Source organism: Saimiri boliviensis, chromosome 1, assembly GCF_048565385.1.
Source record: "Saimiri boliviensis isolate mSaiBol1 chromosome 1, mSaiBol1.pri, whole genome shotgun sequence".
Taxonomy (NCBI): Eukaryota; Metazoa; Chordata; class Mammalia; order Primates; family Cebidae; genus Saimiri; species Saimiri boliviensis.
This window is the reverse complement of record NC_133449.1, coordinates 68165690-68181382: the sequence shown is the minus strand read 5'-3', so window position 1 is coordinate 68181382 and position 15693 is coordinate 68165690. Positions and strand designations below refer to the sequence as shown.

Below are 15693 nucleotides of genomic sequence, written 5' to 3'. Positions count from 1 at the left end.
TAATAGAGGAATAGTACAGAATAAGTTGCAAAAACCTCAAGCAGGGATCTATTATACATAGAGATGAACAACTAATTTTCTGGAAGTAGAAATGGAGACCTAGGAAGATGCTGCTGCTCTGCTGCTGCAATAGGTGGGCTCCACAGCTTCCATCGTAGTAGAATAAGGAAAATGGAACTTTGCTATAAATGTACTGCAATGCAAATGTAGATGCAGATTGAACCGTTAGGTGAAGCAACAGATTTGATGAAGCTAGGATTTGATCTATCCTGTTTAGAAATGAAGAGTGGAGATTAATACAATTTAATATTGAAGAATTGGTGTGTCCATTCAGCCAAGTCATACCCACATGGCTTCCTTCTTTATCCAGAGTTGGCCCTTTGACTTACTCTTCTCTGTCTCAATCTTAACTATATTCAAATTAGGCTCAGAAGGCCAATCCTCCTCAGAGCCTTTTATCTTGATTTTTATCATCAGACATACATATCATCAAAGCATTTGTCCTCAGCAAATTTATTAAATGTGCCTTCACCCAGATTATTGATATAAATGTTGACTAGCTCAGGATGTCTTAAGCATCTGAAGACCAACCATGCTTTGGCATCATTGCTTTCTGGTGACATTGTTAGCACAATCAGTCTAGGTGATGGCCTCACCTGATTTTATTCACAGATGTCTTTTTTAAATACCACTTTTCCTCTTTATATATAGAGAGAGAGATTGTGTGTGTGTGTGTGTGTGTGTGTGTGTGTGTGTGTGTGTGTGAGAGAGAGAGAGAGAGAGAGCGAGAGAGACATTTGTACTCTCTACCTTCTTTATTCAAATTTATCTTCTTGTTCCGTCAACAGAGAAGCTGTGTCCAGTGAGTCTGCTTCAGTCACTCAAATATTCTAGTTTAGTCCCTCTTCATTCAGGAATGCATGCCTCAGTAAAAAATTAAAACTTTGGATATTAACAGTGTTTAATAGTATATTATCCAAAATAAATAAAGTATAACTAATGCATACTATTTCAGAGAACATATCCCAGGCATTTAAAACACAGGAATTCTCATTTTAGTGTTTCCTCTTTTACTCTGAGGATTGATTCTGTTTACTAAATGCTTCTAGTAAAGGATATGTGAGGTTCCAGACAGAGCTGTATAGCATCAGGGATGTTATATTTGTGTAGCGTCAGCTCCTGTCTCTGGGAGTTCTGAGCATTCTTGTGTGTGTTGATGTCACTGAACCTGAAATTGCTTTTCCTTGATAATGTATTTTTATGTTTCAGGAGACAAATTACATGCTTGTCATAGGGACAGTGTGAAATCTTAAACAGTAGTGGGAACCCTGCTTTTTGGAGATAATGACTCCCAACCTTCATCCCAGTGATTTGCTGTACCCAAGGGGCATCAGAAATTGAAGCCAATTCAGAAGGCTGAGGCGGGAGAATGAGGCAGGAAGATCACTTGAACCCAGGAGTTAAAGGCCAGCTTGGGCAATATAGAAAGACCCTGTCTCATTAAAAAAAAAAAAAAGAAAAGAAAAAAAAAATTATTAATTTTTTTAAAGGAAATAAAATGTTTAAAAAATTGAAGACAAGTGAGAAGTTTATGTATTTCTAGGCATTGTGTCTTTTCACAAAATATGTAAGAAACTTGACAGAAATTTTTACAATAATGAAAATAATTACCATCATTCAGTACTTAATATATAACTGACTTTGTGAAACCCTCTGTGCTTGTCTCATGTAATCTTCCTGTAAGTCAGATACTCATATTGTTCCCATCTTACACTAAAGAAACTGCATTTAACAAGGTCACACAGCTAGTGAGTGGGAATTTGGAGAGTGGAGATGTGGATCTCAGACTCAGGACACTATCTGCTTTGGTTCATTCAGTTCAACAGTTTGGTTTTTTGTTTCTATTTTTAAGATACTGCTATCTAATTGTCATTAATCTGCAAATCTGTCTTATAGGAACAAGTGGTGATGAACTTGGACAGCAGGCTTCTGATCTTCCCTTTATATATCTGCTGTAACTTCTTATATATATCGCCAGAAAAAAGAGTTGAAAATAATCATCACCCAGAAAATGCAGAAAACTGAAGATCTCATCAGTTGGAAACATTAGCACTTTGAAAACTTTTTAGGCCAGCTTTAATTTAATGGCCCTACTGATATTCACATCTAAGGTGACTAACAATGACAAAGGCCTTACAAACTGTACGGACAATACAGAAGATTATTCTTATCCTCAGTGCGTTTCTATGCATATATGAAAAAATATTTTAAAGCCAAGAAAATATCTGTCAAACCATTTCTGTTAGAAAGATGTCAACTCACGCTTTTAATTTAGTAGAAAATTGCTATAGGTAAATCTCACATTTATCTGCAACAAGATATAGATTTAATTTTTAGCTTAAACTTTGTTTCTACTGTATGTTAGTGGACCTCAGTTATCCATCTGTGAATTTATTTTTATTTGGCTAAAGTAATCTAAAAGAATAATTTGGATGGCCAATTAGAAATGCTCTTTTCAATTGGTGCATGTAAAGCTTTCCTTTAATGTTTTCACCTGCTCATTATGATTCCTCCTTTTAATCTCATATCTTTCCAGTCCATACTTGTTTTTAGTCATTAAATACTTTCTTCCTGGTTTTGAAAACTAAGCCGAGAAACTTTGTTTAAACGTAAGCATTGTCATGCTATTTTTTTAAATTTGGCTTTCCTAGGATTTTAAGAACAATGAAAGGTAGCTTCATACCTTCAAATGACCTTGAATAAGGGAAAAATCCATTTGATTCCGAGGATATTTCTTGCCTTACATGGTCTTTTCTTTGACAGTCTGTACACCTTTATTATTAGGTTTTGAATTATTTATGTACCAGATATTATAGTTTTAAACATTTTAATATTCTCTGATCTTTAGAATTATTTATGTCCAAATTTTAGTTGGGAACTTTGTTTCCTGCTTAAGCTCAGGACTTTATACCCTCTGAATTGAGTGCCTTTGAGTTACACATGCTAATAGAAATTTCATGGTAAATGTAAATAAGGTCAGAGGTTCTAATATAGAAGTTCGATGAAGCATTAATGTAAAAATGGAACTTATTTTTGTCAAAAATGAGATGTACACTTGTCATGATTTATATATTTGGACCTTTTGTGTTAATTGTTTTGAAAAATAGCCATGTTCATTTTCTTTCCAGTTAGAGTAAGTACTTCTGTGGTTAATGTATAGTTTTATTATGGTTTTTAATATAGGAATCATTTTTATGTATCTGTGCAAATAATAAATGCCCATTTGGAAAAAGAATAAATAATCTCTTATATAAAATGGACCAAACCCCCCTTAATTGAAACCAAAATTTTTTTTCTTTCTAGTTAGATTTTTTTTCCAACTCCTTTTAACTTTTGGAATCTATTAAGAATTTTTTTCTTTCTTAATGATATGTCCATAGGTTCATAAATTGCTTTTCTTTTAAAATTCGTCCACTTGGTTAAACTTAAAGAAACCTTCTAAATGCCTCACCCTTGACCTCCAGAGCTGGAATTTAAATGTTTCTAATACAGTGATTTAGCTGTTATCAAGAGGTTACGTTTCAGCTGGGCATCGGCTGGGTGTGGTGGCTCACACCTGTAAGCCCAGCACTTTGGGAGGCCGAGGAGGGAGGATCATTTGAGGTCAGGAGTTTAAGACCACCCATGACCAACCTCGTGAAGCCCCATCTCTACAAAAAAAATACAAAATAAAAATTAGCCAGGCATAGTGGCACAAGCCTGTAATCTCAGCTACTCAAGAGGCTGAAGCAGGAGAATCACTTGAACCCAGGAGGGAGGCAGAGGTTGCAGTGAGTGGAGATCATGCCGTTGCACTCCAACCTGGGCAACAGAGCGAGACTCCCATCTCAAAAAAAAAGAAGAGGTTACATTCCTTATTTTTATATTTGGCTATATTAGGTTTCTTTCACTGGAAGCTGTTGTTTTCTTTCTGTCTCATTACTGTATAAGAGGTTCCTTACCCTTTCTTTATGTGTTGAAAAATATGTAAATGCCAAGCTTAAATTATTTGGATAATTATTTGCAAATCTTGGAAGTAAAGATAATGTTTGAATATATTGATGAATACAACTAACTGTTTCATTTCACTTACATAAGTTAACTGGCCAAATTGGAGTTGTATGTGGTTTCATCCAATGGTTCTGTCTTGGCCAAGTTGCTTATGTCATCCATAGACAGGATAATTCTTTCTTCAGTCGCAAGTAGGTTAATGTTCTTTTTTGAGAAGTTGATAATTGTCAGCTAGTAATTCACATTGGTAGTATAGATGTCCTTTTGTTTTCTTACCGAATACTTTGATGTGTTTGCATAGTTTGTTCTTTCAATAGAAATATTTTCAATAAAGTGTTAATAGTGTAAGCTAAAGTATAAACTATCATTTATGAAAGCTTTGTGTTTTGTCAGCTGTTGTCTTATAGCCTCTACTGTTTTTTATTCTAGGGCTAGAAAACAATATTTACATTTTAAGCATTATTTGTGTCTATCAGTAAGGAAGAAGTCTTTAAGAAAATATGTCCTAGAGTTTCACACTAAGTTATTAAGGGATATGAATACCTTTCCTTTAAAAAAAAAAAAAAAGTGGCTTGGCATGAAACTTACCAAGATAGGCAAAATCATGTGGAGAACAGTGGTAGTCACTTTTTTTTTTTTTAACCAAGTGTTTCACAGCTAACATTTTATCTCATTTTAAGTCTTTGAATAGGATTACTGTCATATGTGGACAACTTTCAATGTCAAATGCAAAAATAGGGTTATTGAAGGTCACTGTGGCCACTTAAGTGTAAGTTAATTAAAATTTTTAAAAAATTAAAATGTACTCCCTCAGTCACACTAGCCACACTGTAAGTGCTCAGTAACTCATGTAGCTGGTGCCTACCATATTGGACAGTAAAAATATAGAATATTTCTATTGCAGAAAGTTCTGATAGCTGATGTACAATATTGGACTAGTAATGGTTAAACTGTTTAAGATGAACCTGTGTAAAGAATAGAAAATATTAGAGCCAGGGGTACAAATGATAAGCATAGATGACTTGTCAATCACCTGAAATATGTTCAAACAATATGGACCCAGTCATGTGACTGGATTTTTAAAAAAAGGCATGGCATAACTCTCTCCTCAACCACAGAGTTTTAAATTCTTCCCAAGGTCTAAGGTACAGAGGTACAAACAGCAAAAATCCTCAAAGGGCATCAGTCATTGTTAACTAGTGGTCAGATTATATCTAATTATGGAGCAGAATTACTCAACAGCATGCATTTATACAAAAGTATAAAGTAAAGGCTGGGCATGGTGGCTCATGCCCGTAATCTCAGCGCTTTGGGAGGCCAAGGCAAGAGGATCTCTTCAGGCCAGGAGTTTGAGACCAGGCTGGGCAGCATAGCAAGACCCCCCTCTCTACAAAAAAAAAATTTTTTTTTAATGGCTAAAGCCAGACAGGATGACTCATGAATGCCTGTAATCCCAGCACTTTGGGAGGCCAAGGAGGGTGGATCACCTGAGGTCAGGAGTTCAAGACCAGCCTGGCCAACATGGTGAAACCCTGTGTATACTAAAAATACAAAAATTAACCAGGCATGGTGGCACATGCCTGTGGTCCCAGCTTCTCAGGAGGCTGAGGCAGGAGAATTGCTGGAACCCAGGAGGCAGTTTAGTGAGCCAGGATCATGCCACTACACTCCAGCTTGGGTGACAGTGAGACTCCATCTCCAATGAATCAATCAGTAAAAATTTACTGGGTGTAGTCCTAGCTACTCAGTAGGCTGAGGCGGGAGGATTGCTTGAGCCAGCAGTTCAAGGCTGCAGTGAGCTCTGATTGGACCCAATATACTCCAGCATGGGCAACAGAGCAAGACCTTGTCTCTTAAAAATAAACTATGGCTGGTAATTTTATATGAACTAGGACTGGCAGAGGTAAAAAAATAAAACTTCCTAGGTCAAAATAAAATTTCCTGGGTCAAAAAAGACTTTTGGTTCAATCCCATAGGTTAGATGTGCATTTCCTTTAATATTTAAAATTGATCACTTTGTTCTCCTTAAAAAGGAGTCTTCTCTTAAACTTCTCTGACATCACACTATTTCTCTTTCTCTGACCACTCCTTGATCTCATTTTGTTTTCTTCCTCTGGCAATTTCCAGGTGCTTTTCTCTCCAGAGCCTGCACCAGGTGATTTCATGTACTCTCTTGGCTTCAAATGACCATCTGTATTTTGATAATTCCTTATTCTGTAGTTCCAGCCTATATCTGTCTTCCAAGTTCCAGTTACACATCTAGTTGACATCTCCTCTTGAGTGTTCAAAATAGCATCACAAGTTAGCCTGTCCAGATCTGCATGCATCTACTTTCCCGGGAATTTGTCTTGTATGCCTCATGTCAGCGAATGACGCTACTCAGTTGTGCAAGCCAGAAACCTAGATGTCATTCTCAAATCTTCCAACTCCCTCATGCTCTGCATCCAGAAATCACAACGTTCTTCTGGTTTTACCAACTGTATCTCAAATGCAGCCATTTCTTACCTTGCCCACTGCCACCATTTTAGTACAGACCACGATAATTTCCAACCTGGATTATTGCACCAACCTCCTGTGTTTTCCTCTCTAACTGAGTCTCCCTATTACCCAAAGAGTTATCTGCAGAATTCAATTCTCTATTCTCCTATCCTTAAAATCTTGAAATTCTTTGAAGGTTCCCCATTTGCCCTCATGATAACTCTTTACTATAGGTAACAAGTCTGTTTCAGCCTTGTCTTCACATCTCCACACTCTGCCCCTAAGGTGGCTGTCGTACTTTTCCTTAGCTCTCTAAAGAGCCCATCCTGTCCCTCCTCGCTTCTTGCCCTTGCACATGCAGTCTCCTCGGCCTGGACAATCTCTTCCCCCTTTGCCCAGCACAGATGTCAGCCTGTTTCACCTGGCTAGTTTCTGTTCATACTTTAGGTCTTGTTTGAACATTATTTTCTCCCAGAAACTTTTCTTGACAACCCTTCCCATAGTATGTGCCCTCCTAATACTCTGTTCTTCCCCCATTAATGTACTTTCACACTGTTTACTTGTTTGTATCCCCTACTGGACTGCAAGCTACTCACGACTTGTATCTTTTTCATTGTTTAATCCTCTGATACATGTGGTGTGCAATAAATGTGTGAATAATGACAAACTGTACTAATCATGCCTTTTTATTTTCTGATGTTTTGACATCTGGTTTCTTGCTAAGACTTCTCTTCCTAGGACTAAAAGATTCCCTTTGGAACATGCCTTACATATACACACCAGCCAATCCAAATATCATATCCCCAGCTACCTCCTTTAACAAACTCTCACAAGCCAAACCAATATTCCCATCCCCTAATCACCCCAAGGCCAGCCTCTCACCTAAGAGCCTGCTGAAAGTATTCCAACTAGCCAGTCTTAGAGCTGCTTACCCTGTCTCACTCATTCCTTCCCATGACAACCACAGTAAAGTCTCACCCATGCTTTCCCATCATTCCCTCCACCTCCTCGTCAATCCTGGTACTTCCCTGTGTGAGATGTTGTGCCTCCTGCTTCTAGGAAGCTAACTGTAGTGTTTAACTCAGTTGAAAACGTCTTCCTTCATGACAAAATTCATTTCTGTGTCTGTGTGTCTTACCATATGCTGTGGTTTGAGTGTATCCCTTAAAAGTTCATAAAATGGAAATTGAAATCCCATTTTAACAGTGTGGAGAGGCAGAACATTGAAGAGGTGATCAGGTCATGAGGGCTCAATGCTCATGAATGAATTAATGCCATTACTGTGGGAGGGGGTTTCTAATGAAAAGGATGAGTTTGCCTCCTCCCCCTTTTGCTCTCTGTCACACATGCTTCCTCACCATACAATGCTTTCCACCAGGGGATGACCCTCACCAGATGCTGGCAGCATGCTCTTAGACTTCCCAGTCCTCAGAATCATGACCCAAATAAACTTCTGTTCTTTGTAAATTATCCAGTCTGTGATATTCTGATATACCAGTAGAAACAGACTGACACCATATCTGATTAAAACATTTCAGATTTTTGAAACACATTTACTAAGTGCTATGTGCTGTTATTCCTCACAACAGTCTAAAGTATTAAAGTGTTCAACTTTATTATTCTAATTTTAGAGAAGAAAAAACTGAAAGCTTAAAGCTTAAGAACATGATCCAAGGTGGTAAAGCTGTGGAACAGTGGAGCTGAATCTAAACTCAAACCTCAGAGCTGCTTTCGGTGGCTCATGCCTATAATCCCAGCACTTTGGAAGGCCGAGGCAGATGAATCACAGGGTCAGGAGATCAAGACCATCCTGGCCAACATGGTGAAATCCTGTCTCTAATAAAATACAAAAAATAAGCCAGGTGTAGGTGGTACATGCCTGTAGTCCCAGCTACTTGGGAGACTGAGGCAGGGGAATCACTTGATTTATGTAATTTACCATTTTAACAAACTAAAGAAAAATTGCATGATCATGTTAATAGATGCAGAAAAAACATTTGACAAAATATAACACCAGAAAAATTATAAAACCTTTAGAAGATTACATAGGAGAAAGTCTTTGGACAGTGTTAGTCCATTCAGTCTGCTAGAACAGAGTCCCATAGACTGGGTGACTTTATAGACAACAGAATTGTACTTCTCACAGTTCTGAAGGCTGGGAAGTTCAAGATCAAGGCATCAGCACGTTCTTCATCTGGTGAGGGCCTACTTCCCAGTTCATAGAACAGAATAGTGCCTTCTTGCTGTGTCCTTACATGGTGGAAGGGGAAGGGAATCTCTCTGGGGTCTTTCTTATAATATAAGGGCACTAATCTCATTCATGAGGACCTCACCCTCAAGACCTATTCAACTCTCAAAGGCCCCACCTCCTAACACTATCACATCAGAGATTAGCTTTCAACATATGAATTTTGGGGGAAACAAGTATTCAACCTACAGCAGGATTCTGGGACTTGGTGAGAGTTCTTACACATGACACCAAGAGCACAATCTATAAAAGAGAAAATAAGTGAGCTTAATCAAAATTTAAAACTTTCACGGCCTGGTGAGGTGGCTCATGCCTGTAATCTCAGCACCTTGGGAGGCCGAGGTGGGTGGACTACCTGATTTCAGGAGTTTGAGACCAGCCTGGTCAACACGGTGAAACCCTGTCTCCACTAAAAATACAAAAATTAGCCGGGCATGGTGGCAGGCACCTGTAATCCCAGCTACTTGGGAGGCTGAGGCAGGAGAATCACTTGAAACTCTGAGGTGGAGGTTGAAGTGAGCTGAGACTGCACCCATTGCACTCTAGCCTGGGCAACAAGAGCGAAACTCTGTCTCAAAAAAAAAAAACAAAAAAACAAAAAAACAAAAAAAACAAAAAAAAACAAAAAACTTTCACTCTGTAAAAGACCCTGTTGAGTGTGTAAAATGATAAACTACAAATTGGAAGAAAATATTTTCAAATCATATATCTGACAAAGTATTCATATCTAGAATATATAAAGAACTCTCAAAACTCAACAGTTAGCCAGGCATGGTGGCTTACACCTGCAATCCCAGCACTTTGGGATGCTGAGGCAACATAGGGAGACTCCATCCTTACAAAAAAAAAAATTAATTAGCCGGGTGTGGTGGCATGCACTGCGTCCAGCTCCTTGCGAGGCTTAGTTAGGAAGAGCACTTGAGCCCAGGAGGCTGAGGCTGCAGTAAGCTGTGTTCATACCACCTGGGTGACCCTGTATCAAGAAAACAAAAACAAAAAACCCAAAACAAAACTCAACAGTTAAAACTCAATAATCCAAACAGAAAATGGACAGAAGACATGAAGAGGCATTTCACCAAAAAGGATATATGGATGGTAAATAAGAATATGGATTGAGATAGCCGTTAGGAAAGTGCAAGTTAAAACTGTGGTAAGGTATCACTATATACCTATTAGAATACCTGGGGGGAAAAAAAAATACCAAACGTTAGTGAGGATGTGCAGAAACCGGATTTCTCATACATTGCTGGTAGGCACATAAAATGGCATAATCATTTTGGAAAATAGATCGGCAGTTTCTTTCTGAAAAAATTGATTGGCATTTTCTTTAAAAAAAAATAAATAAATAAAATAAAATAAAATAAACTACAAGCACTTACCATAAAGCCCAGCAATCACACTCCTAGATGTTTATCTGTAGAAAGCCCTCTACACAAATAGTCATAATAGCTTTATCTGTAATAGCTAAAAGCCAGAAACAAGCAAAATCTCCTACAATCAGTGAATGATTAAACTGTGGTACATTCATACTATGGAATCCTATTCTACCACAAAAAGGAATGGTTTATTGATACAACAACTTGGATGATCTCAAGGGCATCGTAACAAAAAAAGGCATTTTAAAAGGTCAAGCATCAGCCAGGCATGGTGGCTTATGCCTTCAATCCCAGTATTTTCGGAGGCCAAGGCAGGCAGATCACTGGAGGCCAGGAGTTTGAGACCAGCCTGGCCAACATGCCAAAACCTTGTCTCCACTAAAATTATAAAAATTAGCCATGTGTGTCGGCACATACATGGGATCCCAGCTCCTTGGGAGGCTGAGGCAGGAGAATCGCTTAACCTGGGCCACAGAGCAGTACTCTCTCAAAAAAAAAAAAAAAAAAAAGTCATGTATCACATGATTCCATTTATATAACATTCTCAAAATGGAAAGTTACAGCGGTGGAAAAAAGGTTAGTGGTTGCCACAAGCCTGAGGTGGTGAAAGACAGGTGGATGAATGTGACTGCAAAAGAGATCTGTTCCTCTTTCCAGTCATCATTTCTTTCGCTGTGTTGAGCTGCCATTGTCTTAGGTATGATTTTTCTGGTTGGGAAATTCCTCAGCTTCTGGTCTGCTGATAGCATTGTCCCTAATTTCCCATGCTGGTGTGGATTTTGGGAGTAGGAAAGTTGAATGTAATTCTTTGAAATTTGTCTTAACCTACCCTCCCCCACAAAACAATTTTCAGCAAGTTCACCAATGGCTTCCTCTAAGCTAAATCCAGTGGACAGTTTTCAGTTCTTTATTTCTTTTCTTTCTTTCTTTCTTTCTTTCTTTCCTTCCTTCCTTTCTTCCTTCTTTCTTTCTTTCTTTTTCTTTCTTTTTTTTTTTTGAGAAAAAGTCTCACTCTGTTGCCCAGGATGGAGTGCAGTGGCGAAATCTCAGCTCTGCAACCTCCGCCTCCCCGGTTTAAGCAATTCTCCTTCCTCAGCCTCTCAAGTAGTTGGGATTATAGGCACGTGCCACCACACCCGGCTAATTTTTTGTATTTTTAGTAGAGATGGGTTTTCACACGTTAACCAGGATGGTCTTAATCTCCTGACCTCATGATCCGCCCACCTAGGCCTCCCAAAGTGCTGGGATTTCAGACATGAGCCACTGTGCCCAGTCTAGACCTATTTATCTATTTATCTATTATTTATATATTTATTTATTTATTTGGAGACAGAGTCTCGCTCTGTCGCCAGGCTGGAGTGCAATGGCACAATCTCAGTTCACCGCAACCTCCAACTCCCTGGTTTAGGTGATTCTCCTGTCTCAGTCTCCTGAGTAGTTGGGATTACAGGCGCACACCATTACCCTCAGCTAATTTTTGTATTTTTAGTAGAGACGGGGTTTCACCTTGTTGGCCAGGATGATCTCAATCTACTGACCTCGTGATCTGCCCGCCTCAGCCTCCCAAAGTGCTGGGATTACAGGTGTGGTCCACCATGCTGGGCTATCGGTTCTCGTTTTAAAGCAGCAGTCCCCAGCCTTTTTGGCACCAGAGACCAGTTTCATGGGAGACCATTTTTATACGGGACGGAGTCAGGGGGTGGTTTTGGGATTAAACTGTCCACCTCAGATCATCAGGTATGAGATTATCCTAAGGAGCACGAAACCTAGATCCCTCATATGTGCAGTTTGCAGTAGGGTTTATGCTTCTATGAGAATCACGCTGATCTGACAGGAGGCAGAGCTCAGGCAATAATGCTGATTCTCCAGCTGCTTACCTCCTGCCATGTGGCCCCATTCCTAACAGGCCACAGACCTATGGTCCATGACCTGGGAATTGGGGACCCCTGTTTTAAGGATTCTCTGCTGCATTTGACATAGCTGATGGTATTAGTTTCCTGAGGTTACTGCGACAAATTACCACAGCTTCAAACAACAGAAATTTATTCTCTTACCATTCTGGAGGCCTGACGTCCAAAACCAGTTTTACTGGGCCAAAACCAAGGTGTAGTAGGGGTGTGCTCCCTTTGTCATTTCCAGAGAAGAATCTGCCAGCAGTTTTGGCTTGTGGCTGCACCACCCAATCTCTGCTTCTGTGGTTACATTGTCTCCTCCTCATTCATGTATTAAATATCCCTCTGCCTGTCCCTTGTAAGGACATTAGTGATGGCATTTGGTGTCTACCTGAAGAATCCAGGATAATCTCCCTATCTCAATATTCTTAATCACATCTGTAAACATTTTCCCATAAAGCTGATATTCACAGGTTCCAGAGGAAAGGACCAGGTATCTTTGGGTGGCCATTATTCAGCTTGCTACACTGACCATTCTCATTCTTTCCCGAAACTCCACCCCTCTGACTTCTGGCACATTGTTCTGTACTCCTGTTTTTCTACCTGACAATTGCATCTTGCTTCCTTTGTGGGCCTTTCTTTGTCTGTTTAATCCTATGTGGGAGCAATCCTTGGCTCACTGAGCACACTTTTCTCACTGGGACAATTTCATGGACTCCTGTGATTCATCACTCCCCCATCTCTATCTTTAGTCCTGATTGCTCCCCTAATTATCAGACTCAGTCTGCAGATGGTCAGATGCCTGCCAAAAATACATCTATCTGGATGTTCATCAAGTCTCTCACACTAAACAATCTTCCAAAATGAAATTCATGTTCTCCCTCTCACCAAAAGCAGAAGTGTAACTAGGTTCTCATGCTGTGGAGTGAACATTTGTACAAAGACAGTTCCCCTGAATGTGTACAAAGACAGCAGGGATCTAGGGGTAGGGAAGGGTTCAAACTAATCAATGACAGAGAGATTCTTGGAAAAAAGGGATCACCCTTTCACTGCCTTCTCCACTGTCTCCCACATGGACTCACCATTGTGTCTCAGTTGTGTAGTGAACTGACAAACTGTGACATTCTCACTTTGGTAGGCATCACTATGAGATGTATACTTTTTATTAGACCCAGTGACAAATGGAAATGCAGAGCCTCTTGTTCAAAGATTAGTAGGAATTTCAAGAGAAGAAACAGCTGAATACTAAGCCCTTCTAAGCCCAGGACCCTGTGTGACTATGCAGGTCACATGCCTGTGAAGCTGGCCCTGCCTGGGAGTCATTTCTTCTCTTTCTTCCCACTGCCTGGATCTAAACAGCCTCCAAGACCTGCCATGCTATTCCTCAAATGTCTCCAGATTCTGTTCTTTCTCATTCTCTTCCATCATTGCTTTAGCACAAGCCCTCATTCCCTCCATCTGTTCTTTTTGGCTCAGGTCTTTAGATCTGGTAGCAAGTTGAATCATCTAAAATGCAAATCTGGTCAGGTTACTCCCCTGCCTGAAATGCTCCAGTGGCCTCTCCTAACTGTAACCCAGGTACTCAGTAAGGTCCACCATGGTGAACTCAAAGTGATGAGTATCAAGCTTCTTTTAGTGCTTATATATGTCATAATGTGACACATCTCTGCAACTTTGCTATTGCTGCGACTCCTACCCTTTACCTGGACAATTTTTTCTTTTGAGTCTCACAGCTCAACTAATTGTGTGTGTGTTTGTGTGTGTGTGTGTATGTATGTGTGTGTGTGTGTGTGTGTGTGTGTACATAAACACTTTTATAACAGTGCCTGGCATATAGTTAGCACAGTATGTATTAGCTATTATTATTATTCCAGGAAACCCTCGTGGACAAATTAGGCTGAATAGCCTTCTTTCATGTCTCCATAGCACACACTGCACATATTTTATCTTACCACATTATAGTGAAGAGTTTTTTTACTCTGTCCACCTCCACAGCTAGAGTGCAAACTCCTTCAGGGCAGGGACCATGTCTTACTCATCTTTTCATCCTAGTGCCACAGTGGTATAGTGTCCTGGGCATCATATGCATTCAACTGATCCCCAGCATACCTTCCCCAGAAGTGTTTCTTAAAAAGCGTTTTCATCAGATGAGACCCCAGCCCTGGGTGGAGAAGGAGAAAGAGAAAGAGAACTGTTTTCAGCCACCACCTGAGGCCACCATGTTATTCCTCTCTTACACATCTAGTACATACCCTCTTAGGCTTCCCATAATTTCTGTCTTCCCTGTGGACAGTTTCTTCAATCATTAGTTGTGTGTTTCTATTTCTCTCTCTCTCTCTCTCTCTTTTTTTTTTTTTTTTTTTTTTTTTGAGACAGAGTCCTACTCTGTTGCCCAGGCTGGAGTACAGTGGCACAGTCTCAACTCACTGCAACCTCCACCTCCTAGGTTCAAGAGATTCTCCTGCCTCAGCCTCCCAAGTAGCTGCGATTACAGGTGTGCAACACCGTGCCTGGCTATCATTAGTGGTGTGTTTCTCCAATGATGTCGCTAAATCTTCTTCCCTGGGGCCTGCACCCGCCTTGAACCTCCCCATTCTACACCTAGTGCACACTTTGCCTGGGTAATTCCAAAGGAGTCTGGGGGTCAGGGCTGGTGGTAGAAATCCTGGATGTTGTGGCTGGATCTTTCCCGGAAGTTTGGGTTGGAACAGGTATTAAAGAGGCCACTCTGAATGTATAAATCTAATTAAAAATTTATGTGACTGGTGGACATTTTTTCCAACCTAATGGAGTCCCTTTCCAGCTCCCAGCTCTTTGTATTTTAAAAGCCAAGTCACTAGACTTCGTAATTTTTGAGACAGCTGGCTGAAAAGAGTTGGTTTGATTAGAAATAGAGGTTGAAAGCTTTTACACTGTTGGTGGGAATGTAAATTAGTTCAACCATTGTGGAAGACAATGTGGTGATTCCTCAAAGACCTAGAAACAGAAATACTGTTTGACCCAGCAATTCCATTACTGGTTATATACCCAAAGGAGTATAAATCATTCTATTACAAAGATACATGCATGGGTATGTTCACTGCAGTACTATCATAATAGCAAAGACATGGAATCAACCCAAATGCCTAACGATGATAGACTGGAATAAAAAAAATGTGGTACATACACACCATGGAATACTACACAGCCATAAAAAGGAATGAGATAATATCCTTTGCAGGGACATGGATGGAGCTGGAAGCCATTATCTTCAGCAAACTAACGCAGAAACAGAAAGCAAAGTACCGCATGTTCAAACTTGTAAGTGGGAGCTGAACAATGAGAACTTCTGGGCACAGGGAGGGGAACAACACATACTAGTGCCTGTAGGGAAGGAGTTGGGGGGAGGGAGCGCATTGGGAAGAATAGCTTAATAGATGCAGGACTTAATATCTAGGTGATGGGTTGATAGGTGCAGCAAACCACCATGGCACACATTTACCTATGTAACAAAACTGCACAATCTGCAAATGTACCCTGGAACTTAATAAAATTAAAAATAAATAGAGGTTCAAGTCTTTCCTGGTAAGCATATTATTTATGCTCTACCACAGACGATTCAACTTTGGGGCAAGACAGTCTTTCTCCTAATTTTTGTAGTTTTCAACAT

At 39.9% G+C, this 15693-nt stretch overlaps 1 protein-coding gene across 1 annotated transcript in view; it reads left to right on the top strand.

Annotated features, from left to right (window-relative positions):
• Nucleotides 1-7200, top strand: part of GMCL1 (germ cell-less 1, spermatogenesis associated) — a 56049-nt gene extending 48849 nt beyond the window's left edge. The window contains exon 14 of the mRNA XM_010333504.3: nucleotides 1957-7200. Within this exon, the coding sequence (XP_010331806.2) occupies nucleotides 1957-2085 (129 nt within the window). The 3' untranslated portion in view covers nucleotides 2086-7200. The remainder of the gene's footprint in view (nucleotides 1-1956) is intronic.
• The last annotated feature ends 8493 nt before the right edge of the window (nucleotides 7201-15693 follow it).